The 27718-nt window shown below is 44.4% G+C and overlaps 2 protein-coding genes across 5 annotated transcripts in view; both read right to left on the bottom strand.

Moving 5' to 3' along the window:
* The window catches only part of EHMT2 (euchromatic histone lysine methyltransferase 2), a 37364-nt gene extending 26271 nt beyond the window's left edge, over nt 1-11093 (bottom strand). Inside the window, exons 1-10 of one of the 2 annotated variants that reach the window (XM_056539167.1) lie at nt 11022-11093; nt 7979-8057; nt 4826-4942; nt 4009-4205; nt 3851-3917; nt 1974-2044; nt 720-869; nt 592-642; nt 401-509; nt 177-275 (exon numbers count right to left, since the gene is read on the bottom strand). In XM_056539167.1, the coding sequence (XP_056395142.1) occupies nt 177-275; nt 401-509; nt 592-642; nt 720-869; nt 1974-2044; nt 3851-3917; nt 4009-4205; nt 4826-4942; nt 7979-8057; nt 11022-11042 (961 nt within the window). In that variant the 5' untranslated portion in view covers nt 11043-11093. The remainder of the gene's footprint in view (nt 1-176; nt 276-400; nt 510-591; nt 643-719; nt 870-1973; nt 2045-3850; nt 3918-4008; nt 4206-4825; nt 4943-7978; nt 8058-11021) is intronic. The other variant, XM_056539168.1, reaches the window with a different exon arrangement.
* Nucleotides 11094-13996: 2903 nt separating this feature from the next.
* ZBTB12 (zinc finger and BTB domain containing 12) lies at nt 13997-21754 on the bottom strand. Of its 3 annotated transcripts, none has more exons than XM_056538369.1 (2): nt 21496-21754; nt 13997-16094 (listed from the first exon to the last, which is right to left on the bottom strand). In XM_056538369.1, exon 2 carries the CDS (start codon nt 15851-15853, stop codon nt 14447-14449), a length of 1407 nt encoding a protein of 468 aa, XP_056394344.1. In that variant the 5' UTR covers nt 15854-16094; nt 21496-21754; the 3' UTR covers nt 13997-14446. The 3 variants fall into 3 exon arrangements, with proteins under 3 accessions (XP_056394344.1, XP_056394343.1, XP_056394345.1); XM_056538368.1 differs by lacking the exon at nt 21496-21754 and adding an exon at nt 19777-19883; XM_056538370.1 differs by lacking the exon at nt 21496-21754 and adding an exon at nt 16780-17093.
* Nucleotides 21755-27718: the final 5964 nt, after the last annotated feature.

Genomic DNA, 27718 nt, shown 5'->3' with positions numbered 1-27718 from the left:
ACAGTCACATAGCCATAGCATTGGGGTGCAGAGGCAAACAACAGCCACGGGATCTTTAGTGAGGGGAAAAAAGCAAAAGGATTGGCTCGAATAGGTTGTGTCAATAGAGTATGAGGTGAGGGCACAATGCCGGCATGCACAGCAGACACTGTTAATGTACTGGGTGACAAAGTTACCTGTGTGATTGGGAGACAGAGTCCCCTCACTAGGCAGATCCAGGGATCCCAGAGGCACCTCTGTGTACTCACTTTGTGATCCCCCTACAGTACTAGCAGCTACAAGAGGAGGGTATACATTAAGGTGACAGATCTGCGGCTACCATGATAAAATTCAGCCTAATATATATCATTTCTCATCACATCCAATCTTGTATCTACCCAAAGTATCCCTGTTCTCTCACCTGTTCCAGGTTTCTCCCTCTCTCGCCTCTTCCTTTTCCTCGTTGGTTTCAGCCAGGCCTTGTCCATCTTCCATTTCTTTTTGCTTTTCCTTTTAAGGCTGCTGGTGCTCTGGAAGATCAGACCACCATTTACTACCCGGTACTGAATCAAGCAGACACATCATCTCTGTGCAATGATTAGATCTGCTTACCCTTTCTGACTGATTCCCAGACTCTTCTTCCTCTTCCTCCTCCTCTTCCTCCTGGCATTAAGGCAAAGTCACTTTCTGTCAGAGACATTCGCTTCCTCTGTTAAGATTTTATCATGACTATTATTTACCTTACTGTCCGTGTCCATTTGGTCCTCCATAGACATGCTGTCATAGAAAAGGCTGAACTCTGTCCCAACATCAGGCTCCCAGTCATCACCCTCCATGCCGTCAGGTTCCCGGGAAGATCCTGGAGCTGGGGAGGAAGGCACTGAAGGTTCCTGACAGGGAAATAAAATGTCAAAATTAACCCCTTCTTGCCAAAGCAATTTTTGGTGATAGCATCTCCCCCCCCCCCCCCACCAGGTCTCACTCCTGAGAACCACTGCTATCACTAGTTATAAGTCAAGGAAATGCTCAATAGCACATGGCTCTCAATCAAATCTGAGTCTATGCAGCAAAAAGGTTGGATCTGCCAGCCGACTGCAAATGCTGGATAACAGCTCCCACCTCCACCTACTACACCTGTGCTGTTGTAGAATATCTAGACTTGTAATAATTCGGGCTCAGTGGTGTCTGCCAGGATAGCGAATTCGCAATAGTTGAAAAAACACAGACAGACAGAGTCAGTGGTCCAGCAAGTGATTTCTCCTCCAGCATAGAAAGAAATCCCTGGAGGAGGTCAGTGTCCAGTTTATTTATGTACACAACAAAGAGGGAGGGGTTACAGTAGCCACTCCCACATATACAGTATCAGGTGTCACACCTACAGCCACTGTATCACAGACACTCCCACAGTGGACTCAGACAAGTTACAATATGGTGATCCAGGCTATAACACTGTGCACTGAGGCTTATATGTCACCGACCACCAACACATCTGCCGCTGTGCTGATAGCCAATAACAACAAACCACACTGCACAGCATTACGCTCACCATGAAGGCAATATGACAAACCAGAAAATATTTCCACGACAGTGCGCGGGCTTGATTGTCAGCGTCTCCAATCTCCATCAAAGGTAAAGCAAAAGTCCCGTCCAACACCAGGAGTGTAGTAAAATATTTAAACTTTACTGGGTCATCAGTACACGGAGCATATACAGTCAACTGCGGAGCGGAGTGCTATCAAAACTTTTAACATGTCTGAGCAACGTGTCAAAAAGTTTTTTAATTGATAGTAACCCTTTAAACTCTATAAAGCTACATACAGTGAGCGCCCCATAGTGGCAGCTCCAGACAGCATGAATGTTATAAAGCACACCTAAAAAATCATTTGTAATTTGGCCAGTAATAAATGGGGGTGTAACAAGATCTGCAGGTCTGACCCTAATCATTACAGTAACCAGCAAAGAAGTAAACATTTAGAATGGAAAGTTACACTAACCTCAGAGTCCTTTGACATGGCAGCGAGCATAGTAGCATCACGCAAGGCGCTAGTTCTTTTCTGAGTAGAATCTGAAAATAGGAACAGACCCAGTCAGAAGGGCACGCAGGGATATATAGGTCTTTCCAGTATTTGGCCCTCCATACAGGGAATACCCACTGATGATACTAGTGATGGTTTTTGGCTGCGTGTGTACCCGGTAAGCCTTTGCTTACTACTCCTTGTAGCACACAATTTACTCTTGAAGGGGGTATTCCCATTTGGACATTTATGGAATAATCACAGGATACGCCATAAATGTTTAAGAGATGCGAGTCACAGAGGTTAAACGTCATGTCCACAATCTGTGATCCCCTTTTCCAGGCTGAGGCGCCTGGGAAGTTTATGTAACTTCTATTGACATTAGTGGGAGTTGTGTTAGCAGCGAATTATTGTGAACTATGCTGTTTTTGCAACTACGATTAAAGGGGCACCATTGGCGTTTTTAAAGGGTGCCTCTCATCAAATAAACTTTTGATATATTTTAGATTAAAGAATGTTGAATAACTTTCCAATAGCATGTTAATGAAAAATATGCTTCTTTCTATTGTATTTTTCCCGATCAGTCCTGTCAGCAAGCATTTCTGACTCATGCTGGAGTCCTAAACACTCAGAGCTGCCAGCCTGCTTTGTTCACAGCCAAACAGGCTGTGAACAAAGCAGGCTGGCAGCTCGTAGTGTTTAGGACTCCAGCATGAGTCTGAAATGCTTGCTGCCAGGACTGGTAGGGAGACCCCTAGTGGTCATTTCTTCAAAGTGGAAAATTAAATAGAAAGAAGCATATTTTTTAATAACATGCAATTGTAAAGTTATTCTGCATACATTAATCTATAATATATCAAAAGTTTTTGTTGATGAGAGGTACCCTTTAATATAAATTAATATGTTGCTGGGTGCAAAATTTAAAAAAAAAAAATACCAAAAACAAAATGCAAAGCTATATTTACCAATCCCTATTTCCCTTCAGCATCTTCCGGTCACCTGATCTGTCCTATTCCTGTTTCCAAGCTGAAAGCTTGGTGCAGGTCCCACCCACTCAATCACTGGCCCCAGCAGTGTCGCCTGTAGCCCAATGACTGGCTATGCAGACACGTCCTGCATATTGTTAATTTTTTTTTTTTAAAGCAGAAGGAAGTCAGGAGATTTTTTTGGAGGGGGGGGGGAAGGAGCTGGATGGCTGGTCTATAAACAGATTTTTTTCAAAGCAACTTTTCAAAACTCCATAATATCCCTTTCAAGGACAACTGTAGTGGAACACTTTTATATATGCCCGTGCCTCAAAAACAAACAAAATAAACGCATACATACCTTCCTACGAGCCCCCGTTGGTCCGGCACAGGCCTCACGGTCCGGCAGTGCTGACCTCATTCCACTTCCTGGGGACGGGGACGCGGTGATACGCCGTCGGCGTATCACCGCGTTCCCGTCCCCAGGAAGTGGAATGAGGTCAGCACTGCCAGAACCGTGAGGCCTGTGCCGGACCAACGGGGGCTCGTAGGAAGGTATGTGTGAGTTTATTTTGTTTGTTTTTGAGGCACGGGAATATATAAAAGTGTTCCACTACAGTTGTCCTTTAACTTCTATGGGAGTAGCAAAAACTGTATAAAGCAGCCAGTCCGGCTGTTTCTAGCTTCCTTGCAGCCAAGGTGGAGGCCCTCGATCTCAAAAGAAGTCCAGGTCCCAGAGGAAGAACACACATTGGTCAGACATTTATGGCATAATCTGTTCATATCTCTAATAAAGGAATAACTCTGTCTAGAGATGAGAGAACGGGGTTGGTAATCTTTCCTGCTATAGGTTGGACAGTTCTCCCCCCCACAGTTCCAGCTCTACAATACCTGGGCTGTTTCTGTTCCTTATGCCATGTTTCTCTCCGTCTGAAAAGAACATCCCATCTCCCGCCATCTAGAAAACATAGGTAAAGAGATTAAATCCACAGACTATGAGATTCAAGAGCCGACCCCCAAATCCACAAGCAGGAAACAGTGACACTTACACCGCCGGCCCGTGGGATGGTCTTCCTTGCACGATGCACTTTGTCTGCTCCTTCCCGGTTAATATTCAGCAGTCTCATGGCCAGGGATTGTGTGTTGTGAGGCGTCTTTCCAGCCCCAGTAAGAGACATCTTTGCTCTGCTGGAAAGAGGTGAAGAGGACAAAGATGGAGGAGCTGGGAAGGACTTGGATGCATGACCTGTCCGGGACAAGAAGAAGAGTCTACAGTTATTACCGATTCCAGGCAGAGGACGGCCACCAACTGCAGATGTTGCAAAACTACAACTCCCAGCATGCCCAGACAGCATTTCACAGGGTGGTTATAAAACAGGGTATAGCAGTGGTCTCCAAACGGTAGACCTCCAGCTGTTGCAAAACTACAGCACCCAGCAGTCTAGGCAAGGCTGGGAGTTGCAGTTGTGTAACAGATGGAGGTTCTCTATTACAGAACAGTGGCGCCATTGCTAGTATTTTTCTACGGCGTTCTAATATACATTGTATTGTAATCGAATACTCATGTGAGGATCACTGCTTGCTGTCAGTCAATGGAAACATTCTTATCTAAAAGTGGAAATCTCATTAGGATAACATCTAGCACAGGGGCAGGTTTGTTCCAGTGCATCAGTGCAGTCTTGTAGAAAGGCCAACGTGTATCAAGTTGTCAGTCTCAGTGTTTCCCAAGCAGTGTGCCTTCAGCTGTTGCAAAACTACAACTTCCAGCATGCCCGGACAGCCGTTGGCTGTCCGGGCATGCTGGGAGTTGTAGTTTTGCTAAATCTGGAGGGCCACAGTTTGGAGACCACTGCACTAGACTATTACCTGTCAGCCCTCGAGCAGGAGGAGAAAAGTTCAGGTTCTCCTTCTCAGTCTCCACTGTGTCGTCCTCCTTAGTCGTCCGGCCGCCCACAGACACATCCTGGATCACTTCCGCATCACCTACAAAAGATGCATCACTACATGAACCAGCCCAACGCATATGACTTTTCTTTGCATATTTATTAGAGATGAGCGAACTTACAGTAAATTCGATTCGTCACGAACTTCTCGGCTCGGCAGTTGATGACTTATCCTGCGTAAATTAGTTCAGCTTTCCGGTGCTCCGGTGGGGTGGAAACAGTCCTAGGAGACTCTTTCTTAGGACTGTATCCACCTTTTCCAGCCCACCGGAGCACCGGAAAGCTGAACTAATTTATGCAGGAAAAGTCAGCAACCGCCGAGCCGAGAAGTTCGTGACGAATCGAATTTACTGTTAAGTTCGCTCATCTCTAATATTTATCATTACAAAAGGCAGCCGCACGAAAAAAGGTTTTCAAATATATCTCGATCTTTAACTCTGCAATTTTTCAAAGATCTCTGCTTGCTGCCATTGAACGATCGGTTTTCAATCAATGAATAATTGTTTTCTTTTAACGAAGAACTTTATAGCTCAGAATCTACGATTTCGCAGCCATGTAGATCACACAGGGGAGGTTGTCATAATACTACAATACCCCTGTGGAGGGCGCCGATTGCTGGGGTTTTGTAACTAGGGATGCACCGAAATTATTTTCTGTAAATCGCGTTTCGTAGCTGGGAGGTACATATATTTATAAAGGTACACTGCTCTAACAGTTTTTTAAAAAACTGTGTGCCTGCAGCTGTTGCAAAAATACAACTCTCAGCATGCCCGGTTAAGAAATGTCTGGGCATCCTGGGAGATGTAGTTTCGCAACAGCTGGAGGAACTAAGTTTTTAAAACAATGCATTCTAGTGTGTCTCCAGCTCCCAGCATTACTAGACGCTCAAAGGCTGACGTTTTGCAACAGCTGGAGGCACTGTCTGGAAAACACTGATCTACACCCACGCATTTAGTGCTACAGAGCAGTTATTAACAATCTGTGGTGCAGGACTATAACTCCCAGTATTTCCTGAAAAGCTGAAGGCTGTCAGACAATGCTCTGAGTGGTACTTCTACACCAGCTATAGAGCCACATACTGTAAATCACTGATCTACGGCACAACTTGCGTGGGAATCATGGGCTATTATCAGTTTTCGGCCACGTACATCACAATTTTTTTTTCCGATGCACCACTAGTTATAATCCAGACCTTTCTGACCACAGACATCACTGTACACCAGGCATAGGCAACCTCCGGAATTGAAAATGTTTTGGACTCTCCCATGATGCTCTTACAGCCAAAACGCTACCAAAGCATCATGGGAGATGTAGTCCAAGACATCTGCAGTGCCGAAGGTTGCCTTTGCCTTCTTTAACTATAGTGAAGCACCAGGAGAGCTCGGACACACTTGTGGTTTAAAGGGGTACTCCACTGGAAAACATTTCCTTTTTTTTAAATCAACTGGTGCTAGAAAGTTTAATTTGTAAATTACGTCTATTAAAAAAAATCTTAATCCTTCCAGTACTTAGCTGCTGTATGATCCACAGGAAGTTCTCTTTTTGAATTTCCTTTCTGCCTGACCACAGTGCTCTCTGCTGACACCTCAAATCCCCATAGAAAACCTCTCCTGCTCTGGACAGTTCCTGACATGGACAGAGGTGTCAGCAGAGAGCACTGTGGCCAGGAAGAAAGGAAATTCAAAAAGAAAATAACTTCCTGTGGATCATAACAGCAGCTGATAAGTACTGGAAGGATTAATATTTTTAATAGAAGTAATTTACAAATCTATTTAACTTTCTGGCACCAGTTGATTTAAAAAAAAATGTTTTCCAGTGGAGTACCCCTTTAACCCCTTAAGGACGCAGGGTTTTTCAACTTTCGTTTTTTCCTCCTTACCTTTTAAAAATCATAACCCTTTAAATTTTCCACCTAAAAATCCATATTATGGCTTATTTTTTGCGTCGCCAATTCTACTTTGCAGTGACATCAGTCATTTTACCCAAAAATGCACGGCGTAACGGGAAAAAAAATCATTGTGCGACAAAATCGAAGAAAAAACGCCATTTTGTAACTTTTGGGGGCTTCCGTTTCTACGCAGTGCATATTTCGGTAAAAATTACACCTTATCCTTATTCTGTAGGTCCATACGGTTAAAATGATCCCCTACCTATAAAGGTTTGATTTTGTCGCACTTCTGGAAAAACTACATGCAGGAAAATTTATACGCTTAAAAATGTCATATTTTTCCATGTACAGGGCGGTATGAGGGCTCATTTTTTGCACCGTGATCTGAAGTTTTTATCGGTATGATTTTTGTTTTGATCGGACTTTTTGATCACTTTTTATTCATTTTTTAATGGTATAAAAAGTGACCAAAAATGCACTTTTTTTGACTTTGGAATTTTTTTGTGCGTACACCATTGACCGTGCGGTTTAATTAATGATATATTTTTATAGTTCGGACATTTACGCACGCGGAGATACCACATATTTTTTTTACACTGTTATTTTTTTTATGGGAAAAGGGGGGTGATTCAAACTTTTATTAGGGAAGGGGTTAAATGACCTTTATTAACACTTTTTTTTTTGCAGTGTTATAGGTCCCATAGGGACCTATAACACTGCACACACTGATTATTAACACGCATGTGATCAGTGTTATTGGCGCTTGACTGCTCCTGCCTGGATCTCAGGCACGGAGCAGTCATTCGCCGATCGGACACCGAGGAGGCAGGTAAGGGCCCTCCCGGTGTCCTGTAAGCTGTTCAGGACGCCACGATTTCACCGCGGCGGTCCCGAACAGCCCGACTGAGCAGCCGGGTCACTTTCACTTTAGAAGCGGCGGTCAGCTTTGACCGCCGCTTCTAAAGGGTTAATACCGCACATCGCCGCAATCGGCGATGTGTGGTATTAGGGGCGGGTCCTGGCCGTTGATTAGCGCCGGGACCGACGCGATATGATGGGGGATCGCGGCGCGATCCCGCTTCATATCGCGGGAGCCGGCGCAGGACGTAAATATACGTCCTGCGTTGTTAAGGGGTTTAAGTAAATCTTTATTATACATGAGATACATTCAAAGTCCATTACACTTACCCCTGCTGGTGCTAGAAGACAATCCCATGGCCTCCTTCTCATGAGGGATGTCTCTCTCAGAATCCCTTGCGGGCAGCGCCTGAATAGAAAAAAAGGTATTGAAAGAGCTTTATTCGTCATTCAGTTACATTACATTCACACAAAGCATGACAGTACAATATACAGCACAGGTTCCCTAAGCTATACACCGCACCACATGCTACGCTAACACTCCGCTCCATCACTCAATATTGAAGAAAACACAGTTGAAAAACAAAAAGATAAGACAGAAGTCTACGGCTCATCTCTATCCAGGAGTATGAACCAAGGACTATAAGGAGGGTTGGGGGGGGGGGGGGTCTCATCTCTTGAGGCAAAAGATAACAGGGCCAGAGTCAGTAGATGATAGTTGGGCCCCACATATGCAAACCTGTTGTGTGTTTATGCATCACATGACATGTTCAGCTCTGCTACATCTTTATATGTAAACTGCAGTGTTCACTAATCAGCTCCACTCTCGTTAGTCCTGAGTATTATATATGAGCAGACACTAACAGTCTCATCATCTTGTGTCTTCCAGTCAGGCTCTGTTCACACTGGTGTCATGGCCTCCCATCTATAACGGATTGCTTATCCTTGTGAAGCCCATTGGCTGTGATGGATTTGAGCTTTTCAATATTTCTAACCGCTTATAGTTGATCATTTTTGACTATAGGAAAAGCCCTTAAAGGGTCCAGTCAGCTCATTTTCATGTATATAAGGCTTGGCAATGCGTTACATATGTTAAAATCATTATCCTCACCATTTCCGGGGGACGTTTGTGACCCCAGGGATGGTGAAGATATTAAGTTATGAAGTCACCAGCTCCGTTGGCTTCGGCCGTAGCCCCGACGGGTAGAATGACGTCTCGCATCACCGCTCTGCTCCCTAAGCAGACGGAGGAGATCGGTGACCCGGGGATGGGGAGGGTAATGATTTTAGCATATAGAACACATTGCCAAGCGTCATATATGCTAAAATGTGCCAATAGGTTCCCTTTAAGGGTCTCTGCCAGTGTTTTCCCAACAGGGTGCTTCCAGCTGTTGCAAAACTACAACCCCCAGCATGCCCGGACAGCTGTTAGCTAGAACTGCACGGACATTGCAGGTTCCCACAGATGGCAATATGGGGGGGGGGGGGGGGGTCTACAAGAGGGGTCTTCTATCTGCCACTACAGCTGTTTTGTCGTACTACAACTCTCAGCAAGCCCTGACAGGGCATGATGCGAGTTGAGGTTTTACCAGTGTCACCCCTATAAACTCTGACAGGACATGCTGTGAGTTGTAGTCCCATCACATAAACAACACAGGGGGGTCTGACCATTGACCCCCCCCCCCCCCTATCCCCCCACACAGACCCCGGCTCTCGCAGGGAACAGAGTGCTGACCCCCACACAAAGCAAGAGAGGATAGCCGGGGTCCCATGCAGGAGATTATTGGGGTTCCAGCAGTCAGACCCCCCTCCCACTATCTAAAAGTTATCCCTTGAATAGGGGATCAGTTTATCTGCATGATATATCTCTTAAGCTGTAGTTCCACAAAAGTCACCCCTGTAAGCCCTGGCAGGACATGCTGTGAGTTGTAGTCCCCCCCACAGTTACCTCTATTAGCTCTGACAGGGCATGCTAAAAGTTATAGTTCCACAATCTCCCCCTATAAGCTCTGGCAGGGCATGCTGTGACTTGTAGTTCCATCACAATCCCCCCCTATAAGCTCTGGCAGGGCATGCTGTGACTTGTAGTTCCATCACAATCTCCCCCTATAAGCTCTGGCAGGGCATGCTGTGACTTGTAGTTCCATCACAATCTCCCCCTATAAGCTCTGGCAGGGCATGCTGTGACTTGTAGTTCCATCACAATCTCCCCCTATAAGCTCTGGCAGGGCATGCTGTGACTTGTAGTGCCATCACAATCTCCCCCTATAAGCTCTGGCAGGGCATGCTGTGACTTGTAGTGCCATCACAATCTCCCCCTATAAGCTCTGGCAGGGCATGCTGTGACTTGTAGTGCCATCACAATCTCCCCCTATAAGCTCTGGCAGGGCATGCTGTGACTTGTAGTTCCATCACAATCTCCCCCTATAAGCTCTGGCAGGGCATGCTGTGACTTGTATTTCCATCACAATCTCCCCCTATAAGCTCTGGCAGGGCATGCTGTGACTTGTAGTTCCATCACAATCTCCCCCTATAAGCTCTGGCAGAGCATGCTGTGACTTGTAGTGCCATCACAATCTCCCCCTATAAGCTCTGGCAGGGCATGCTGTGACTTGTAGTTCCATCACAATCTCCCCCTATAAGCTCTGGCAGGGCATGCTGTGACTTGTAGTTCCATCACAATCTCCCCCTATAAGCTCTGGCAGGGCATGCTGTGACTTGTAGTGCCATCACAATCTCCCCCTATAAGCTCTGGCAGGGCATGCTGTGACTTGTAGTGCCATCACAATCTCCCCCTATAAGCTCTGGCAGGGCATGCTGTGACTTGTAGTTCCATCACAATCTCCCCCTATAAGCTCTGGCAGGGCATGCTGTGACTTGTAGTTCCATCACAATCTCCCCCTATAAGCTCTGGCAGGGCATGCTGTGACTTGTAGTGCCATCACAATCTCCCCCTATAAGCCCTGGCAGGGCATGCTGTGACTTGTAGTTCCATCACAATCTCCCCTATAAGCTCTGGCAGGGCATGCTGTGACATGTAGTTCCATCACAATCTCCCCCTATAAGCTCTGGCAGGGCATGCTGTGACATGTAGTTCCATCACAATCTCCCCCTATAAGCTCTGGCAGGGCATGCTGTGAGTTGTAGTTCTCCCACAGTCACCCCAATAAGCCTTGGTAGGGCATGCTGTGACTTGTAGTTCCCCCATTCTCCACCTGTTGCTCCATGCTTCTCACCTCTATGTCTCAGCCTCCCCCCTCGCACATGTCCATTCCTCCCCCCAGTCTCCCCCACTTCATCCCCCCGGTGCAGCGCCCGCTCCCCTCACATGCACCCCGCCCGGCTCTCTAACAGTTCCCCCCATTTTTCTCACTCTTTCTCCCGCCGCCTCCATCGCTTCTCAGTGCACACACCACTTCCTGTCTGGCCACTGACCTCACGTCCGGCGCTTCTCTCATCCGATTGGACGGCTTCCAAACCAGGGGGCGGCTCCAAGTACTACAAAGCTATAGTCTCTCTGATTGGCTGGTGCGTTGTCATGGAGAAATTCCGTTTTTTTCCCGTCTTCCGTCTGATTGGACTCCGCGTCCCTGATAGCCTCTTTGTAAACATTTTGCGTGTCACTGATCACGTGATCTCAAGCTGATTGGTTAGAACGTATCCAAGCCTCGATGTCAAGTGCGGGTCGTTTTTTCTTAAAAGGGCAACGCCACTTACTGAGGCTCAATACAAATCACATAATTAGGAGATGCAGAAAGCAACTGTTCACACAGGGTGTTTAACCCCTTAAGGACCAGGGGTTTTTCCGTTTTTGCACTTTGTTTTTTTCCTCCTTACCTTAAAAAAATCATAACCATTTGGAGGCTTGTTTCTACGCAGTACATTTTTCGGTAAAAATGACACCTTATCTTTATTCTGTAGGTCCATACGGTTAAAATGATCCCCTACTTATATCGGTTTGATTTTGTCGTACTTCTGAAAAAAATCATAACTAAAATTCTCATCTTCTGACCCCTATAACATTTTTATTTTTCCACGTATGGGGCGGTATGAGGGCTAATTTTTTGCGCCGTAATCTGAAGATTTTAGCGGTACCATTTTTGTATTGACCGGACTTGTTGATCGCTTTTTATTCATTTTTTCATGATATAAAAAGTGACCAAAAATGCTCTATTTTAGAATTTTTTCGCCCACACGCCATTGACTATGCGGTTTAATTAATGATATATTTTTATAATTCGGACATTTTCGCACGCGGCTATACCATATATGTTTATTTTTATTTACACAGTTTTTTTTTTTTATGGGAAAAGGGGGGTGATTCAAACTTTTATTAGGGAAGGGGTTAAATGATCTTTATTAACTTTTTTTTTCCACATGTTATAGCTCCCATAGTGGACTATAACACTGCACACACTGATCTTTTACATTGATCACTGGTTTCTCACAGGAAACCATTGATCAATGATTCTGCCGCTTGATTGCTCATGGCTGGATCTCAGGCACTGAGCAGTCATTTGGCGATCGGACACCATGACGCAAGGTAGGAGACCCTTCTTGTGTCCTACAGCTGTTCGGGATGCCGCGATTTTGCCGTGGACATCCTGAACAGCCACCTGAGCTAGCCGGCAGTGATTTACTTTCATTTTAGACGTGACGTTCAACTTTGAACGTCGCGTCTAAAGGGTTAATAGCGCGCGACACCGCGATCAGTGCCGTGCGCTATTAGCCACGGGTCCCAGCCGTTGTTAGAGGCGTCGTGGCCCCGCATTATAGAAAGGGAAAGGACTCAGGACGTACCGGTTTGTCCTTGGTCCTTAAGGGGTTAGTGGTACCGGTGGAAATTACCGCCAAAATTTCACCAATATTTTCCGAAATCGTGGTAAAAATTACGTAATATTTTTATCACTATTTCAGAGTGTAGTAGTAAAATTCCAATTTTTTTTTTTTACAGCGGCGGGACCCCCGTGATCTTTCACGCGGCATCCTGTTACCATCAGACCCCGGAGCATGCTCCGGGTCTGATGACTGGCGATCACGGGGACGGAGTATTGTGATGTCACACCCCACCCCCTCAATGCAAACCTATGAGAGGGGGCGTGACAGTTTCCAGCTTTTATTGTTCAAAGGCCTCTTTAAAAATGAAAGCTAGAATCTGATTGGTTGCTATATACAACTGCTTCAGTGTAATTTGCACAAGGTGTAATAAATCTCCTCCTTTATCTTTCTGGACGTTGTAAGCAATCTGTCCTTACTGCCCACCTTGCAGACCAGCACCAAATTAATGGTATACAAAGCTTTGTGCCCTTTTTCCTGTTTTGCAATGTGTCATATATATACACATCACTAATCATCAGTAGCTCATAGGGGTCAGGTGGCCACCAGGAGCTCATGAGGCTCAAGTTTGGTCACCAGGAGCTCATGGTTGTCCAGAGGTAAAGTGGGTCAAGTGGTCACCAGATGGTCATGGTGGTCCAGTGGTCACCAGAAACTTGGGTAAAGTGGCCACCAGGAGCTCATGATGGTCCAGTGGTCATGGGGGTCAAGTGGTCACCAGGAGCCCATTGGGGGTCAAGTGGTCACCAGGAGCCCATTGGGGGTCAAATGGTCACCAGGAGCTCATGGGGGTCAAATGGTCACCAGGAGCTCATGGGGGTCAAGTGGTCAACAGGAGCTCATTGGGGGTCAAGTGGTCACCATGAGCTCATGGGGGTCAAATGGTCACCAGGAGCCCATTGGGGTCAAGTGGTCACCAGGAGCCCATTGGGGTCAAGTGGTCATCAGGAGCTCATGGGGGTCAAGTGGTCATGAGGGTCAAGTGGTCACCAGGAGCTCATTGGGGGTCAAGTGGTCACCAGGAGCTCATGGGGTTCAAGTGGTCACTAGGAGCTCATAGAGGTCAAGTGTTCACCAGGAGCTCATAAGGTTCAAGTAGTCACCAGGTGCTCATGGGGGGTCAAGTGGTGCTCATGGGGGTCAAGTGGTCACCAGGTGCTCATGGGGGTTAAGCACTGAGCCCCTTTGGCTCTTATCTTGGGTACTTGATCATCTTCCAGCTATGTTCTTGACAGACTCAAATAAAAATCGAAAATGCGTGTCCAACAGCATGGATCGGAGACATATAAATATATATAAACTAGGTGACAATAGGGCATGGTGCTTGTAAGGGCACTGCAGCCCCTTTGTTATGCCAATGCATGGCAGATCATGTACAGATCAGGATGGTAACCCTGTTCTCAAACTACTACTTCTAAACTTGTCAGACCGGGGCCCACTGTGACTTTGTTGCCTACACTTGCAGCTGGCCCTGGCTAAACCACTGTCTAATTAATCAGCACATTACATTAATGAACAGCAGCACAGAGTATTTAATCTAACCCAGTAAAGTCCACAATGCCAAGTTTCACTTAGTTTCATATAAAAACACACTTAATTTCTTAGTACAACAATAAAGAGTGAACCTGAAAGACGAGGACAAACTCTTAATAAAACATTGCAAGATATTTTAAAAATTCAGTATTGCTACAGCAGAAACCAGGGAGAAGACGCGGACGAGCAAATGTTCACGATTATAAAAAGAGCTTAAGTCCGAATCTTCAACCTCGAAATCCTAAGGTCTAAAGGGCACATTACTTTCTAAAGTAAAGCCTCTAAACTACAGTAGTCAACAAATCTAAAAAAATAACAAAAAACAAGTCACGTCTATAAAAAGGAAGTACAACCGGGTGTGTATTAGTGCAAATTAGCCAAAAATGAATGTAAAGCTTATAATCTCCAATCCGATGCGGGCCCTCCAGTCTAGCCCATCATTATATTCAGGTCAGGTGCCCCAGATTCCAGGGCGTTGTGTGCAGACATATTCATCTCTACCACGCCAGCCTCCAACACGTTCTGTGCAGTGGTCTTCCCGTGCTGCTCTTTGAGGTGACGTCTTATGGCGGGCTTGTGGGCAAACCGCACATCACAGTAAGAACAGCGGTACGGCCTCTCGCCGCTGTGCAGGTTTAGGTGGTCGTGAAGGGTGGACTTCTGAGTGAAGCATTTGCCGCATATATTGCAGGAGTGGGATTTCACGCCCCTGTGTACGTTCATGTGTCGATTGAGGTTACTGCTATGGTTGAACTGCTTCCCGCACCGTGGGCACATGAAGACGAAGTGTTGTGCTCGCATGTGAAAGACAAGTTTCTCCACCCCTTGGAAAGTTTCTTCACATTTAGGGCACCTTAATGATCGTCTGTTGCCAAACCTGGCGTCACCCATGATCATAGAGCCAAGGGACATAGAGCCTCCAGGCCCACCAAGAGAACTTCTAGAACCTCCATCAATCACAACACTACTTTGGCACCCACCAATCCCGCTATCCAGCACCTCTTCCTCCTCTTCATGATAGCTGCTGGGTATAATCAGCACCCCTTCCCCACCCTCCACCTCATCACTGTATATAGCCTTCATGACTCCTTGTTGGACAGCCCCATCCACCGTCTCTCCCTCCACTGTAGAATTGACCAATGCCTCTTCTGGCTGTGCCACTGAATTATGCTCCTCTCTTCCCTTCCTCCAAGATCGGCCATCCTTTCCCCCGATGGCATCACCCATACCGGCTTCCACTTTCACAATACAAATATCAGTAGGTGATTCCTCTTCCTCCTCCTCCTCGTCTTCTTCCTCTTCTGCCATCATCAACATCTCCTCTTCGCTCTCGTCCGCTTTCACAGGCTTGGAGTTCTCAGCTGGTCGAATTGGGTGCATTGTACTTGTGGTGGTTGTTGAGGTGGCCCCACGAGATGGCATATTTTTTGGGTCCCTCAGGCCTATCTGTGGATCAATAAACTGAGTCAGTGCTTGGCGGCACTTTTCAACAATGTGCTCCATCTGCAAATAGCTGGCCGCTGTTAGGTAGTTGACAATATCCCTGACTGAGAATTCCAGGAGTCCAGTGTAACAAGACAGTAGAAGGTCCGAGACCACCCTTGGTCCGTGCATTAGGGAAACTTGGAGTTCGGAACCAGGGTTTAGAAGGAACTGGTCTCTAAGGAAAGGGGAGCAGGCGGCGAGCACCACGCGGTGTCCTCTGAACTTCAGTCCATCAGCGAGAACAGTTACATCGCAGAAGCGTTCCTCTGTCCTCAGCTGGTTCATGCTCTGCAGGGTGGCTGCTTCATGGCCGGGGAGCTGGAAGCGAAGGACATCGTAGGCGGACGTCATCTTTGATAAGACCAGTGGATAGACAAGGTTTGGATCTGGGGATGGTGTTCTTCTGTTTAAGTCAATATTTTCAGTCTTAGTTTAGTTGGTCGCTTTTTTTTTTGCAGGCAATTTAATCTCAAAATATGAGAAGTTTATAAATCAGCATGTCACATGTAGAATGCAGATCTTCTCTGCTCTTCTTCTCTGATGTGTTCTAATGTCCTTCCTCAGGGTCAGACATATCAGCATTCAGGTTTCCCTGCAGAGATAAACAATGGTGGTGAATAGACCTTTAAGTATCATGTTAATTAAATCATTAAAGAGGCACTGTCATTGTTAAAAACTTTTCATATATTGCAGGACTCATTAGAATATGACATTTCACAATATACACCAGTTAAAAATGTTTTACATTTTCACCTGAAATTCAAGCTCAAAATAGCCACCACTAGGGGGTCGCCTGTCTTTTAGCCAGACAGACTAGTCTAGATTTTACAGCATACTGGATACCGGCAGTAAAGCATACCAGTATCCAGTATAGGAGATTTCTATTGTGTATGCAAAACTACAGATAAAGGATGTGTGGACATGCTTGGAGCTGTAGTTTATGAAACAGCTGGAGGCAACACTGCTCTAACACAGTTATTTACAAACATTGCAGCTTCAGTTGTTACTAAACTACAACTCCCAGCATGCTGAAATTGTCAAAGCTTTCTCGGACTCCTGAATGACAAAGATGTTGATCAGACATTCAGGAGTCTGTGAAAGATGAATGACACACATAGTGACAGCTATGCTGATTAGCATCCAGCTTTACTAGGAGAAGATAAAACAGATAGAACATGTATTCATAAAAATGATGTACTTTTATCTAAAAAATCCTTGCACTAATATTATAAAGATCTATTCTTATATTTATACATTTTAACCTGTTATGAATTCACCATAATGTCTTCTGATTACTGCAGGCAAGCTCCAAGTATCTTCCTCTGTGTAACATGACACAGCATAAAACCAGAGAGGAAAGGGTTACAGAGTAGAGAGTACTGATTGGCTGACTGCCCAGGCTTGCTCCTGTGAGGGAGACAGACTGACACGCCCCCTCCAGCCTGCACAATGAAAAAGTAACTCACCAGCAGATAAATGCTTATATCTCTGGATATATAGGTCCGAGACACATAAAAATTATATGCACATGATCAGGATTGGGTCCTGAGTAACATATCACTTTTTTCTTTTTTTTTTTTGCACTATGACAGGTACACTTTAAATATAAAACAAAAAAGCTGGGAAGGAAATAGGAAGAAAAAAAGGCAGGATGGATTGGCCATCTTATCTGTATGGGAGGGGGGGGGGGGTACCAACTTTCCCATGATGAGACAGAAAAGAGTAGACAGTTGGACTTCAACATGACCAATCCTTTTGTTTTCAGTGGAGATAACCTGAAGCCAGAGCTGTCTGGCAGCAGCTTACCCTCCTTCTACCCATTCAGAACACACGCACCATTGGCTGAGTGCATAAAGCAGTCTTTTCCAAGCAGTGTGCCTCCAGCTGTTGCAAAACTACAACTCCCAGCATGACCGGACAGCCGAAGGCTGTCCGGGCATGCTGGGAATTGTAGTTTTGCAACAGCTGGAGGCACACTGGTATAAGGAATCATTTTTGCAGCTGTCATCTAAAGGGTATGGTCAGCCTTAAGTAAAGAGTTTCAGGTGAATCTAAATTAGTGTTCGACAGTGAAAAACAACTGTAACTCCTAAGCTCTGGAAATAGGGTAGTTCTCAGTGCTATGCCATATATCGATCTCCGATTAAAGGGGTACTCCGGGAAAATAAAACGTATCCCCTATCCACAGGGGGCCAGCAGTTGAGGGGAGGATGGAAGCAGGTGAGTAGCTGGCAGCTGTAAAGGAGATCACGAGGGGGCCCAAAGTGGCCGGACCCTCCGCAATCAGTATCTTATCCAATATCTTGTGGGTAGGGGATAAGTTTTATTTCCCCCGAGTACCCCATTAACCTTTATGGGCATTATGTAAAGAGCCCAAAACGGCCATGCTGGGAGTTGTAGTTTTGCAACAGCTGGAGGCACCCTGGTTGGGAAACACTGCTCTAAGGGAACGCTGGAGATTGGACACCTGCCATGATCAGACACTTATCCCCTATCCTGTGGATATGGAATATGTTGTTAAAGGGTTACTCCGCTCCCCAGCGGCTCCGGAACATTGAGTTCCGAACGCTGTGTGCGGGCTTCCGTGTTCACGCCCGCCCCCTCGTGACATCACACCCCGTCATGTGATGTCATGTCCCGCCCCCTCAATGCAAGATTATGGGAGGGGGCGTGACGGCCGTTGCGCCCCCCCCCCCCCCCTTCCCATAGACTTTCATTGAGGGGGCGGGCGTGAAGCCAGAAGCCTGCACACAGCGTTCGGAACTCAATGTTCGGGATGCTGGGGAGCGGAGTAACCCTTTAAATGTTGGAGTACCCTTTTAAAAACAAAGGGACAGAATGGCCACCACACACAGGCTCTAAGCAATCATCCAAAGCTCGACAACCATAACCCCCGACTTCCACCTAGATACCCAGATCGGCCATTAGTACACGTTTATTTCAATGAGGGATTGGAGACCGGCCGCTAAGACACTTCAGGGGAGATTTATCAAAACCTGTCCAGAGGAAACGTTGACCAGTTTCCCATAGCAACCAATCAGATCGCTGCTTTCATTTTGCAGAGGCCTTTCCAGAAATGAAAGAAGCGATCTGACTGGTTGACACGCAAGATACAAATCTTTTTTTACTATTGAATAGTCCAGTGTTTCCCAACGAGAGTGCTTGCAGCTGTTGCAAAACTACAACTCCCAGCATGCCCAGACAGCATTCGGCTGTCTGGGCATGCTGGGAGTTGTAGTTTTGCAACAGCTATAGGCAGTCTGGTTGGGAAACACTGCAATAGCCCTAGACCAGTGATCCCCAACCTGTTGCAAAACTACAACAAAAACTGCAGTTTTGCAAAACTAAAAAGGTTGTCAAGACAGGGCAATCAGGGCATGCTGGGATTTGTAGTAAAACAACTACCAAAGACAATCAGGGCATGCTGGGAGTTGTAGTTTTGCAATAGCCAAAGGCAATCAGGATTAGCTGGGAGTTGTAGTATTGCACCAGCCAAAGGGCAATCAGGGCATGCTGGGAGTTGTAGTTGTGCACCAGCCAAAGGGCAATCAGGGCATGCTGAGAGTTTGTAGTTGTGCAACAAAAAAGGCAAATCAGGGCATGCTGGGAGTTGTAGTTGTGCAACAAAAAAAAAGGCAAATCAGGAGTAGGACATGCTGGGAGTTGTAGTTGTGCAACAGCCAAAAGCTGTCAGGACATGCTGGAAGATGTAGATCTGCAAATGCCAGAGGCAATCAGGGCATGCTGGGAGTAGTAGTTGTGCAACAGAAAAAAGTCAAATCAGGACATGCTGGGAGTTGTAGTATAACAACTACCAAAGACAATCAGGACATGCTGGGAGTTGTAGTATAACAACTACCAAAGACAATCAGGGCATGCTGGGAGTTGTAGTTGTGCAACAGCTGGACAGCCATAGGTTTGGGGAACATCTGCACGGCTGCCATATGTCCTATAGTTGCAACTTTAGCACAATCTGGAAGAAGAATGAGAGACCTAGGGCACAGGGGCATATGCCAAATCCATGCAAAAGTTGCCCAAATACAACTACAATGTATAGAGAGCAGCTGTGTCTGCAGAGCATCGCACCGGGCACCTGGGATGTCCTGAGCTGCGGCAGTGTAGGGGTTAAGAAGGCTGGGTGACCTCTGATTGGTGCAGGAATTAAAAGGACGATCGTATGCAAATTATAAAGTTGGGCCGGCACCCCACCTCTCCTGCCCCGCACCCCGGCACTCGCCCCATCTGCCCCCCACTTTTATTTAAAGGCACATTACCTGCCCACACTGCAGCCTGTCCGGCTCTCCCCTCCTCTTCCTGTTCCTCTTCTTTCTTCCCTGCCACCCCCCTCCCCGGCCCTGTGCATGGTACTTAAAGGGGCACTGCTGCCAAAAACCTGCGTGCTGCAGTGCGGCCGTGCGCCACCAGGTGGCAGTGTGTGATTAGGTTTTATACAGAGAGTAACAATGTGCACAGATCCCATCTGGAATGGGGGCATAAGGGCATCACCCTGATGATAAATACCTCCTCTTTATATTCTAAGGCAGTTCCAAACCAGGGGGCCTCCAGCTGTTGCAAAACTACAACTTCCAGCATGCCCGGACAGCTGAAGCCTGTATGGGCATGCTGAGAGTTGTTGTTTTGCAACAGCTGGAGGCACACTGGTTACAAAACAATGTCTTGTCGTAAAAATTAATCTAAGGCAGTGTTTCCCAACCAGGGAGCCTCCAGCTGTTGCAAAACTACAACTGCCAGCATGCCCAGACAGCCGAAGGCTGTCTGGGCATGCTGGGAGTTGTAGTTTTGCAACAGCTGGAGGCACACTGGTTACGAAACAATGTCTTGTCGTAAAAATGATTCTAAGGCAGTGTTTCCCAACCAGGGAGCCTTCAGCTGTTGCAAAACTACATCTCCCAGGATGCCCAGACAGCCGAAGTCTGTGTGGGCATGCTGGGAGTTGTAGTTTTGCAACAGCTGGAGGCACACTGGTTACGAAACAATGTCTTGTCGTAAAAATGATTCTAAGGCAGTGTTTCCCAACCAGGGAGCCTTCAGCTGTTGCAAAACTACATCTCCCAGGATGCCCAGACAGCCGAAGTCTGTGTGGGCATGCTGGGAGTTGTAGTTTTGCAACAGCTGGAGGCACACTGGTTACGAAACAATGTCTTGTCGTAAAAATGATTCTAAGGCAGTGTTTCCCAACCAGGGAGCCTTCAGCTGTTGCAAAACTACATCTCCCAGGATGCCCAGACAGCCGAAGTCTGTCTGGGCATGCTGGGAGTTGTAGTTTTGCAACAGCTGGAGGCACACTGGTTACGAAACACTGCCTTTTCCTAAAAAAAAATCGGTGTTTTAGCTATAAAGTAGACACCTTTGCAACTTCTAAAACAGTGGTCTCCAAACTGTGGACCTCCAGCTTTTGCAAAACTACAACTCCCAGCATGCCGGGAGTTGTAGTTTTGCAACAGCTGGAGCCCCCCTGGTTGGGAAACGCTGTTCTAAGGCTATGTTCATTAAAAAAAAGTTGTTTTTTTTAACGGTTTAATACACTTATTTATGTTTTTCCGTTTTTTCATATTTTTTTTTATGCAAATCAGATGATTGATTGCAATTTCAATATTTTGGAACATTAAGGGCCCATTCATACCACGGAATTTCCCAGTGGAATTGAGATCCAACATGCCACTTGGAAAGTCCGGTGTAGCAGCCTCCCATTGTTTTCAATGAGGTTTCCGCCACGGAAACTCCAGATTCCCGGCTCAACAAAGTTTATTAATTTGGCAGAATTTAGCGCAGACTGCATAGCCATTGATGGAGACGGGGTCATAGCGCTGACTGAATCTCCAACTGGAATATCACTGGGAGGAAATTCTGCGGTGTTGAATGGGCCCCTCTACACCAAAAACATTATTTGCCATATTTGGAGCTTTTTCATCATCATCATCATCATTATTATTATTATTATTATTATTTTGGTAAATCAGGTCTTTACTTACAATTTTCAAGTGTTCTGCAGAGTTTTACGGTTTCAGTGTGTCTTTTCCATTCTTGATACAGAACCTTGCCAGGGGGCTCAAGGGGCACTAGGTACGCCTCTGACGGCAGCTAATGCCCAATGCCTTTCATATATTGTCCCTCATGCCTATATATATTGTCCCTCATGTCTTCCATATATTGTCCCTTATGCCTCCATATATTGTCCCTCATGCCTATATATATTGTCCCTCATGTCTTCCATATATTGTCCCTCATGCCTATATATATTGTCCCTCATGTCTTCCATATATTGTCCCTTATGCCTCCATATATTGTCCCTCATGCCTCCATATATTGTCCCTCATGCCTATATATATTGTCCCTCATGTCTTCCATATATTGTCCCTTATGCCTCCATATATTGTCCCTCATGCCTATATATACTGTCCCTCATGTCTCCCATATATTGTCCCTCATGTCTCCCATATATTGTCCCTCATGTCTCCCATATATTGTCCCTTATGTCTCCCATATATTGTCCCTCATGTCTCCCATATATTGTCCCTTATGTCTCCCATATATTGTCCCTCATGTCTCCCATATATTCTCCCTCATGTCTCCCATATATTGTCCCTCATGCCTCCATATATTGTCCCTCATGTCTCCCATATATTATCCCTCATGTCTCCCATATATTGTCCCTTATGTCTCCCATATATTGTCCCTCATGTCTCCCATATATTGTCCCTTATGCCTCCATATATTGTCCCTCATGTCTTCCATATATTGTCCCTCATGCCTCCCATATATTGTCTCTTATGTCTCCCATATATTGTCCCTCATACCTCTCATATACTGTCCCTCATGTCTCCCATATATTGTCCCTCATGTCTCTCATATATTGTCCCTCATGTCTTCCATGTATTGTCCCTCATGTCTTCCATGTATTGTCCCTCATGTTTTCCATATATTGTCCCTTATGCCTCCATATATTGTCCCTCATGTCTTCCATATATTGTCCCTTATGCCTCCATATATTGTCCCTCATGTCTCCCATATATTGTCCCTTATGCCTCCATATATTGTCCCTCATGTCTCTCATATATTGTCCCTCATGCCTCCATATATTGTCCCTCATGCCTCCCATATATTGTCCCTCATGCCTCCCATATATTGTCCCTCATGTCTCTCATATATTGTCCCTCATGTCTCCCATATATTGTCCCTCATGCCTCTCATATATTGTCCCTTATGCCTCCATATATTGTCCCTCATGCCTCCCATATATTGTCCCTCATGTCTCCCATATATTGTCCCTCATGTCTTCCATATACTGTCCCTCATGTCTCCCATATATTCTCCCTCATGTCTCCCATATATTGTCCCTCATGTCTCCCATATATCGTCCCTCATGCCTCCCATATATTGTCCCTCATGTCTCCCATATATCGTCCCTCATGTCTTCCATATATCGTCCCTCATGTCTTCCATATATTGTCCCTCATGCCTCTCATATATTGTCCCTTATGCCTCCATATATTGTCCCTCATGTCTCCCATATACTGTCCCTCATGTCTTCCATATACTGTCCCTCATGTCTCTCATATATTGTCCCTCATGTCTCCCATATATTGTCCTCATGTCTTCCATATATTGTCCCTCATGCCTCTCATATATTGTCCCTTATGCCTCCATATATTGTCCCTCATCCCGCTCATATATTGTCCCTCATGTCTTCCATATATTGTCCCTCATGTCTTTCATATATTCCCTCATGCCTCCATATATTGTCCCTCATGTCTTCCATATATTGTCCCTCATGCCTTTCATATATTGTCCCTTATGCCTCCATATATTGTCCCTCATGTCTCCCATATATTGTCCCTTATGCCTCCATATATTGTCCCTCATGTCTTCCATATATTGTCCCTCATGTCTCCCATATATTGTCCCTTATGCCTCCATATATTGCCCCTCTTGTCTTCCATATATTGTCCCTCATGCCTCTCATATATTGTCCCTTATGCCTCCATATATTGTCCCTCATGTCTCCCATATACTGTCCCTCATGTCTTCCATATACTGTCCCTCATGTCTCTCATATATTGTCCCTCATGTCTCCCATATATTGTCCTCATGTCTTCCATATATTGTCCCTCATGCCTCTCATATATTGTCCCTTATGCCTCCATATATTGTCCCTCATCCCGCTCATATATTGTCCCTCATGTCTTCCATATATTGTCCCTCATGTCTTTCATATATTCCCTCATGCCTCCATATATTGTCCCTCATGTCTTCCATATATTGTCCCTCATGCCTTTCATATATTGTCCCTTATGCCTCCATATATTGTCCCTCATGTCTCCCATATATTGTCCCTTATGCCTCCATATATTGTCCCTCATGTCTTCCATATATTGTCCCTCATGTCTCCCATATATTGTCCCTTATGCCTCCATATATTGCCCCTCTTGTCTTCCATATATTGTCCCTTATGCCTCCATATATTGCCCCTCTTGTCTTCCATATATTGTCCCTCATGCCTCTCATATATTGTCCCTCATGTCTCCCATATATTGTCCCTCATGTCTCCCATATATTGTCCCTCATGCCTCTCATATATTGTCCCTTATGCCTCCATATCTTGTCCCTCATGTCTTCCATATATTGCCCCTCATGTCTCTCATATATTGTCCCTTATGCCTCCCATATATAGTCCCTCATGTCTCTCATATATTGTCCCTCATGCCTCTTATATATTGTCCCTCATGCCTCTTATATATGGTGCCCCATGCGTCCCATATATTGTCCCTCATGCCTCTTATATATTGTCCCTCATGCCTCTTATATATGGTGCCCCATGCGTCCCATATATTGTACCTTATTCAGTTATGATTAATTAAACAACAACTCTCAGCATACTCTTACCACTGCTTAGATCCCCCTTTGGCTTTCCGGGCATGCTGGGAATTGTAGTTTTTGCAACAGCTGAAGGCACATTGGTTGGAAAACACTGGCTGAGATTATACTGGGACCTAGCGTCCGTCATGGCAAGTAGGGTTGTTAGGGTGCTGTGAGGAACTAAGCTATAATCGTATATACAGAACTGATTTCTTCCAAAAACAGCATCACACCTGTCCTCAGGATGTGTTTAGTATTGCAACTCAGTTCCATTAAAGTGAATGGACCCAAGTTTGAATGGACCATTCACAGCCTAAGGATAGGGGTGGTGCTGTAGTTTTAAAAAATCAGCTCTATTTGTCTAATCATAGATAAACCCTTAAAGGGTACTCTTTTCTTTTTGAATTTCCTTTCTGTCTGACCACAGTGCTCTCTGCTGACACCTCTGTCCATGTCAGGAACTGTCCGGAGCAGGATAGGTTTGCTATGGAGATTTGCTCCTGCTCTGGACAGTTCCTGACATGGACAGAGGTGTCAGCAGAGAGCACTGTGGTCAAACAGAAAGGAAATTCAAAAAGAAAAGAACTTCATATGGAGAATACAGCAGCTGGTAAGTACTGGAAGGATTAAGATTTTAAAATAGAAGTAAATTACAAATCTGTTTAACTTTCTGGCATCAGTTGATTAAAAAGAATTAAAATGTTTTCTAGTGGAGTACCACTTTAAATCAGTCAGCGGCTGGTTGTAGGGACCCACAGTACTCCAGGATCTGAAAACATATCCTATATCCTAAGGATAGGTGATAAGTTTCAGATCACAGGGGGTCCGACCACTGGGACCATTCCCCCGACCCGACCTGGCACGATCACCTGTACGGGGCAGCAGCAGTCCGCACAAAGGTCGACACACCCCCTCAATGCAGCACTGTGGCAGAGCTGGAGATTGCCGAATGTAGCGCTCCGGCTCTCCAATAGAGTTGGATTGAGGGGGAGTGTTGGCGCTGCTTCATACGGTGGTCAGCACGCCCCCTTTCTGCGGACTGACCCCCCCGCGATCTGACATTTATCCCCTATCCTTAGGATAGGGGATAAGTTTTCAGATCCTGGAGTACTCCTTTAATATATATATATATATATATATATATATATATATATATATATGTGTTAGGACAAGGGGCCATTGATATCAGTCTCCTCCATTTCACCCATTGTTTACAGAAGATGAAGTTACAGTTACCATGAGTAAAGCTGCTGAAACCCGTCCTGCTCCTGCACGGGTACTACCGAACAACACTGCACCGAGAGCTGAGTACACGGAAATCACTCATCACACCCTCAGAGACTAAAGTGCAAGTAAACATGGGGTAATCCCTGCACAAATAACCAGCAGTTTACAAAGAAATGACCCCACACCACAAACTGGTCACAGGACAGCCGAGGCCATGACACCCTAATATAACATTATGTACAGTGCAGTATGATAGTAGTTATATTCTTGTACATAGGAGGCAATATTATGGCTGTTATATTCTTGTACCTAGGAGGCAGTATTATAGTAGATATATTCTTGCACATAGGGGGCAGTATTATAGTAGTTATATTCTTGTATATAGGAGGCAGTATTATAGTAGATATATTCTTGCACATAGGGGGCAGTATTATAGTAGATATATTCTTGTACCTAGGAGGCAGTATTATAGTAGATATATTCTTGCACATAGGGGGCAGTATTATAGTAGTTATATTCTTGTATATAGGAGCAGTATTATAGTAGTTATATTCTTGTATATAGGAGCAGTATTATAGTAGTTATATTCTTGTATATAGGAGCAGTATTATAGTAGTTATATTCTTGTTTATAGGAGGCAGTATTATAGTAGTTATATTCTTGTACACAGGAGGCAGTATTATAGTAGTTATATTCTTGTATATAGGAGTAGTATTATAGTAGTTATATTCTTGTATATAGGAGCAGTATTATAGTAGTTATATTTTTGAATATAGGAGGCAGTATTATAGTAGTTGTATTCCTGTATATAGGAGCAGTATTATAGCAGTTATATTCTTGTATATAGGAGGCAGTATTATAGTAGTTGTATTCCTGTATATAGGAGCAGTATTATAGTAGTTATATTCTTGTATATAGGAGACAGTATTATAGTAGTTATATTCATGTATATAGGAGCAGTATTATAGTAATTATATTCTTGTATATAGGAGCAGTATTATAGTAGTTATATTCTTGTATATAGAAGTATTATAGTAGTTATATTCTTGTATATAGGAGCAGTATTATAGTAATTATATTCTTGTATATAGGAGCAGTATTATAGTAGTTATATTCTTGTATATAGGAGCAGTATTATAGTAGTTATATTCTTGTATATAGGAGGCAGTATTATAGTAGTTATATTCTTGTATATGGGAGCAGTATTATAGTGGTTATATTCTTGTATATGGGAGGTAGTATTATAGTGGTTATATTCTTGTATATAGGAGCAGTATTATAGTAGTTATATTCTTGTATATAGGAGCAGTATTATAGTAGTTATATTCTTGTATATAGGGGGGCAGTATTATAGTAGTTATATTCTTGTATATAGGAGCAGTATTATAATAGTTATATTCTTGTATATAGGAGGAGTATTATAGTAGTTATATTCTTGTATATAGGAGCAGTATTATAGTAGTTATATTCATGTATATAGAAGCAGTATTATAGTAGTTATATTGTTGTATATAGGAGCAGTATTATAGTAGTTATAGTCTTGTATATAGGAGCAGTATTATAGTAGTTATATTCTTGTATATAGGAGCAGTATTATAGTAGTTATATTCTTGTATATAGGAGCAGTATTATTGTAGTTATATTCTTGTATATAGGAGCAGTATTATAGTAGTTATATTCTTATATATAGGAGCAGTATTATAGTAGTTATATTCTTGTATATAGGAGCAGTATTATAGTAGTTATATTCTTGTATATAGGAGAAGTATTATAGTAGTTATATTCTTGTATATAGGAGCAGTATTATAGTAATTATATTCTTGTATATAGGAGCAGTATTATAGTAGTTATATTCTTGTATATAGGAGACAGTATTATAGTAGTTATATTCTTGTATATAGGAGACAGTATTATAGTAGTTATATTCTTGTACATAGGAGCAGTATTATAGTAGTTATATTCTTGTATATAGGAGCAGTATTATAGTAGTTATATTCTTGTACATAGGAGCAGTATTATAGTAGTTATATTCTTGTATATAGGAGCAGTATTATAGTAGTTATATTCTTGTATATAGGAGCAGTATTATAGTAGTTATATTCTTGTTGTTAC

Source organism: Hyla sarda, chromosome 9 (assembly GCF_029499605.1).
Source record: "Hyla sarda isolate aHylSar1 chromosome 9, aHylSar1.hap1, whole genome shotgun sequence".
Lineage (NCBI taxonomy): Eukaryota > Metazoa > Chordata > Amphibia > Anura > Hylidae > Hyla > Hyla sarda.
The sequence above is the reverse complement of the archived record's forward strand: the minus strand, read 5'-3'. Positions and strand labels throughout refer to the sequence as shown.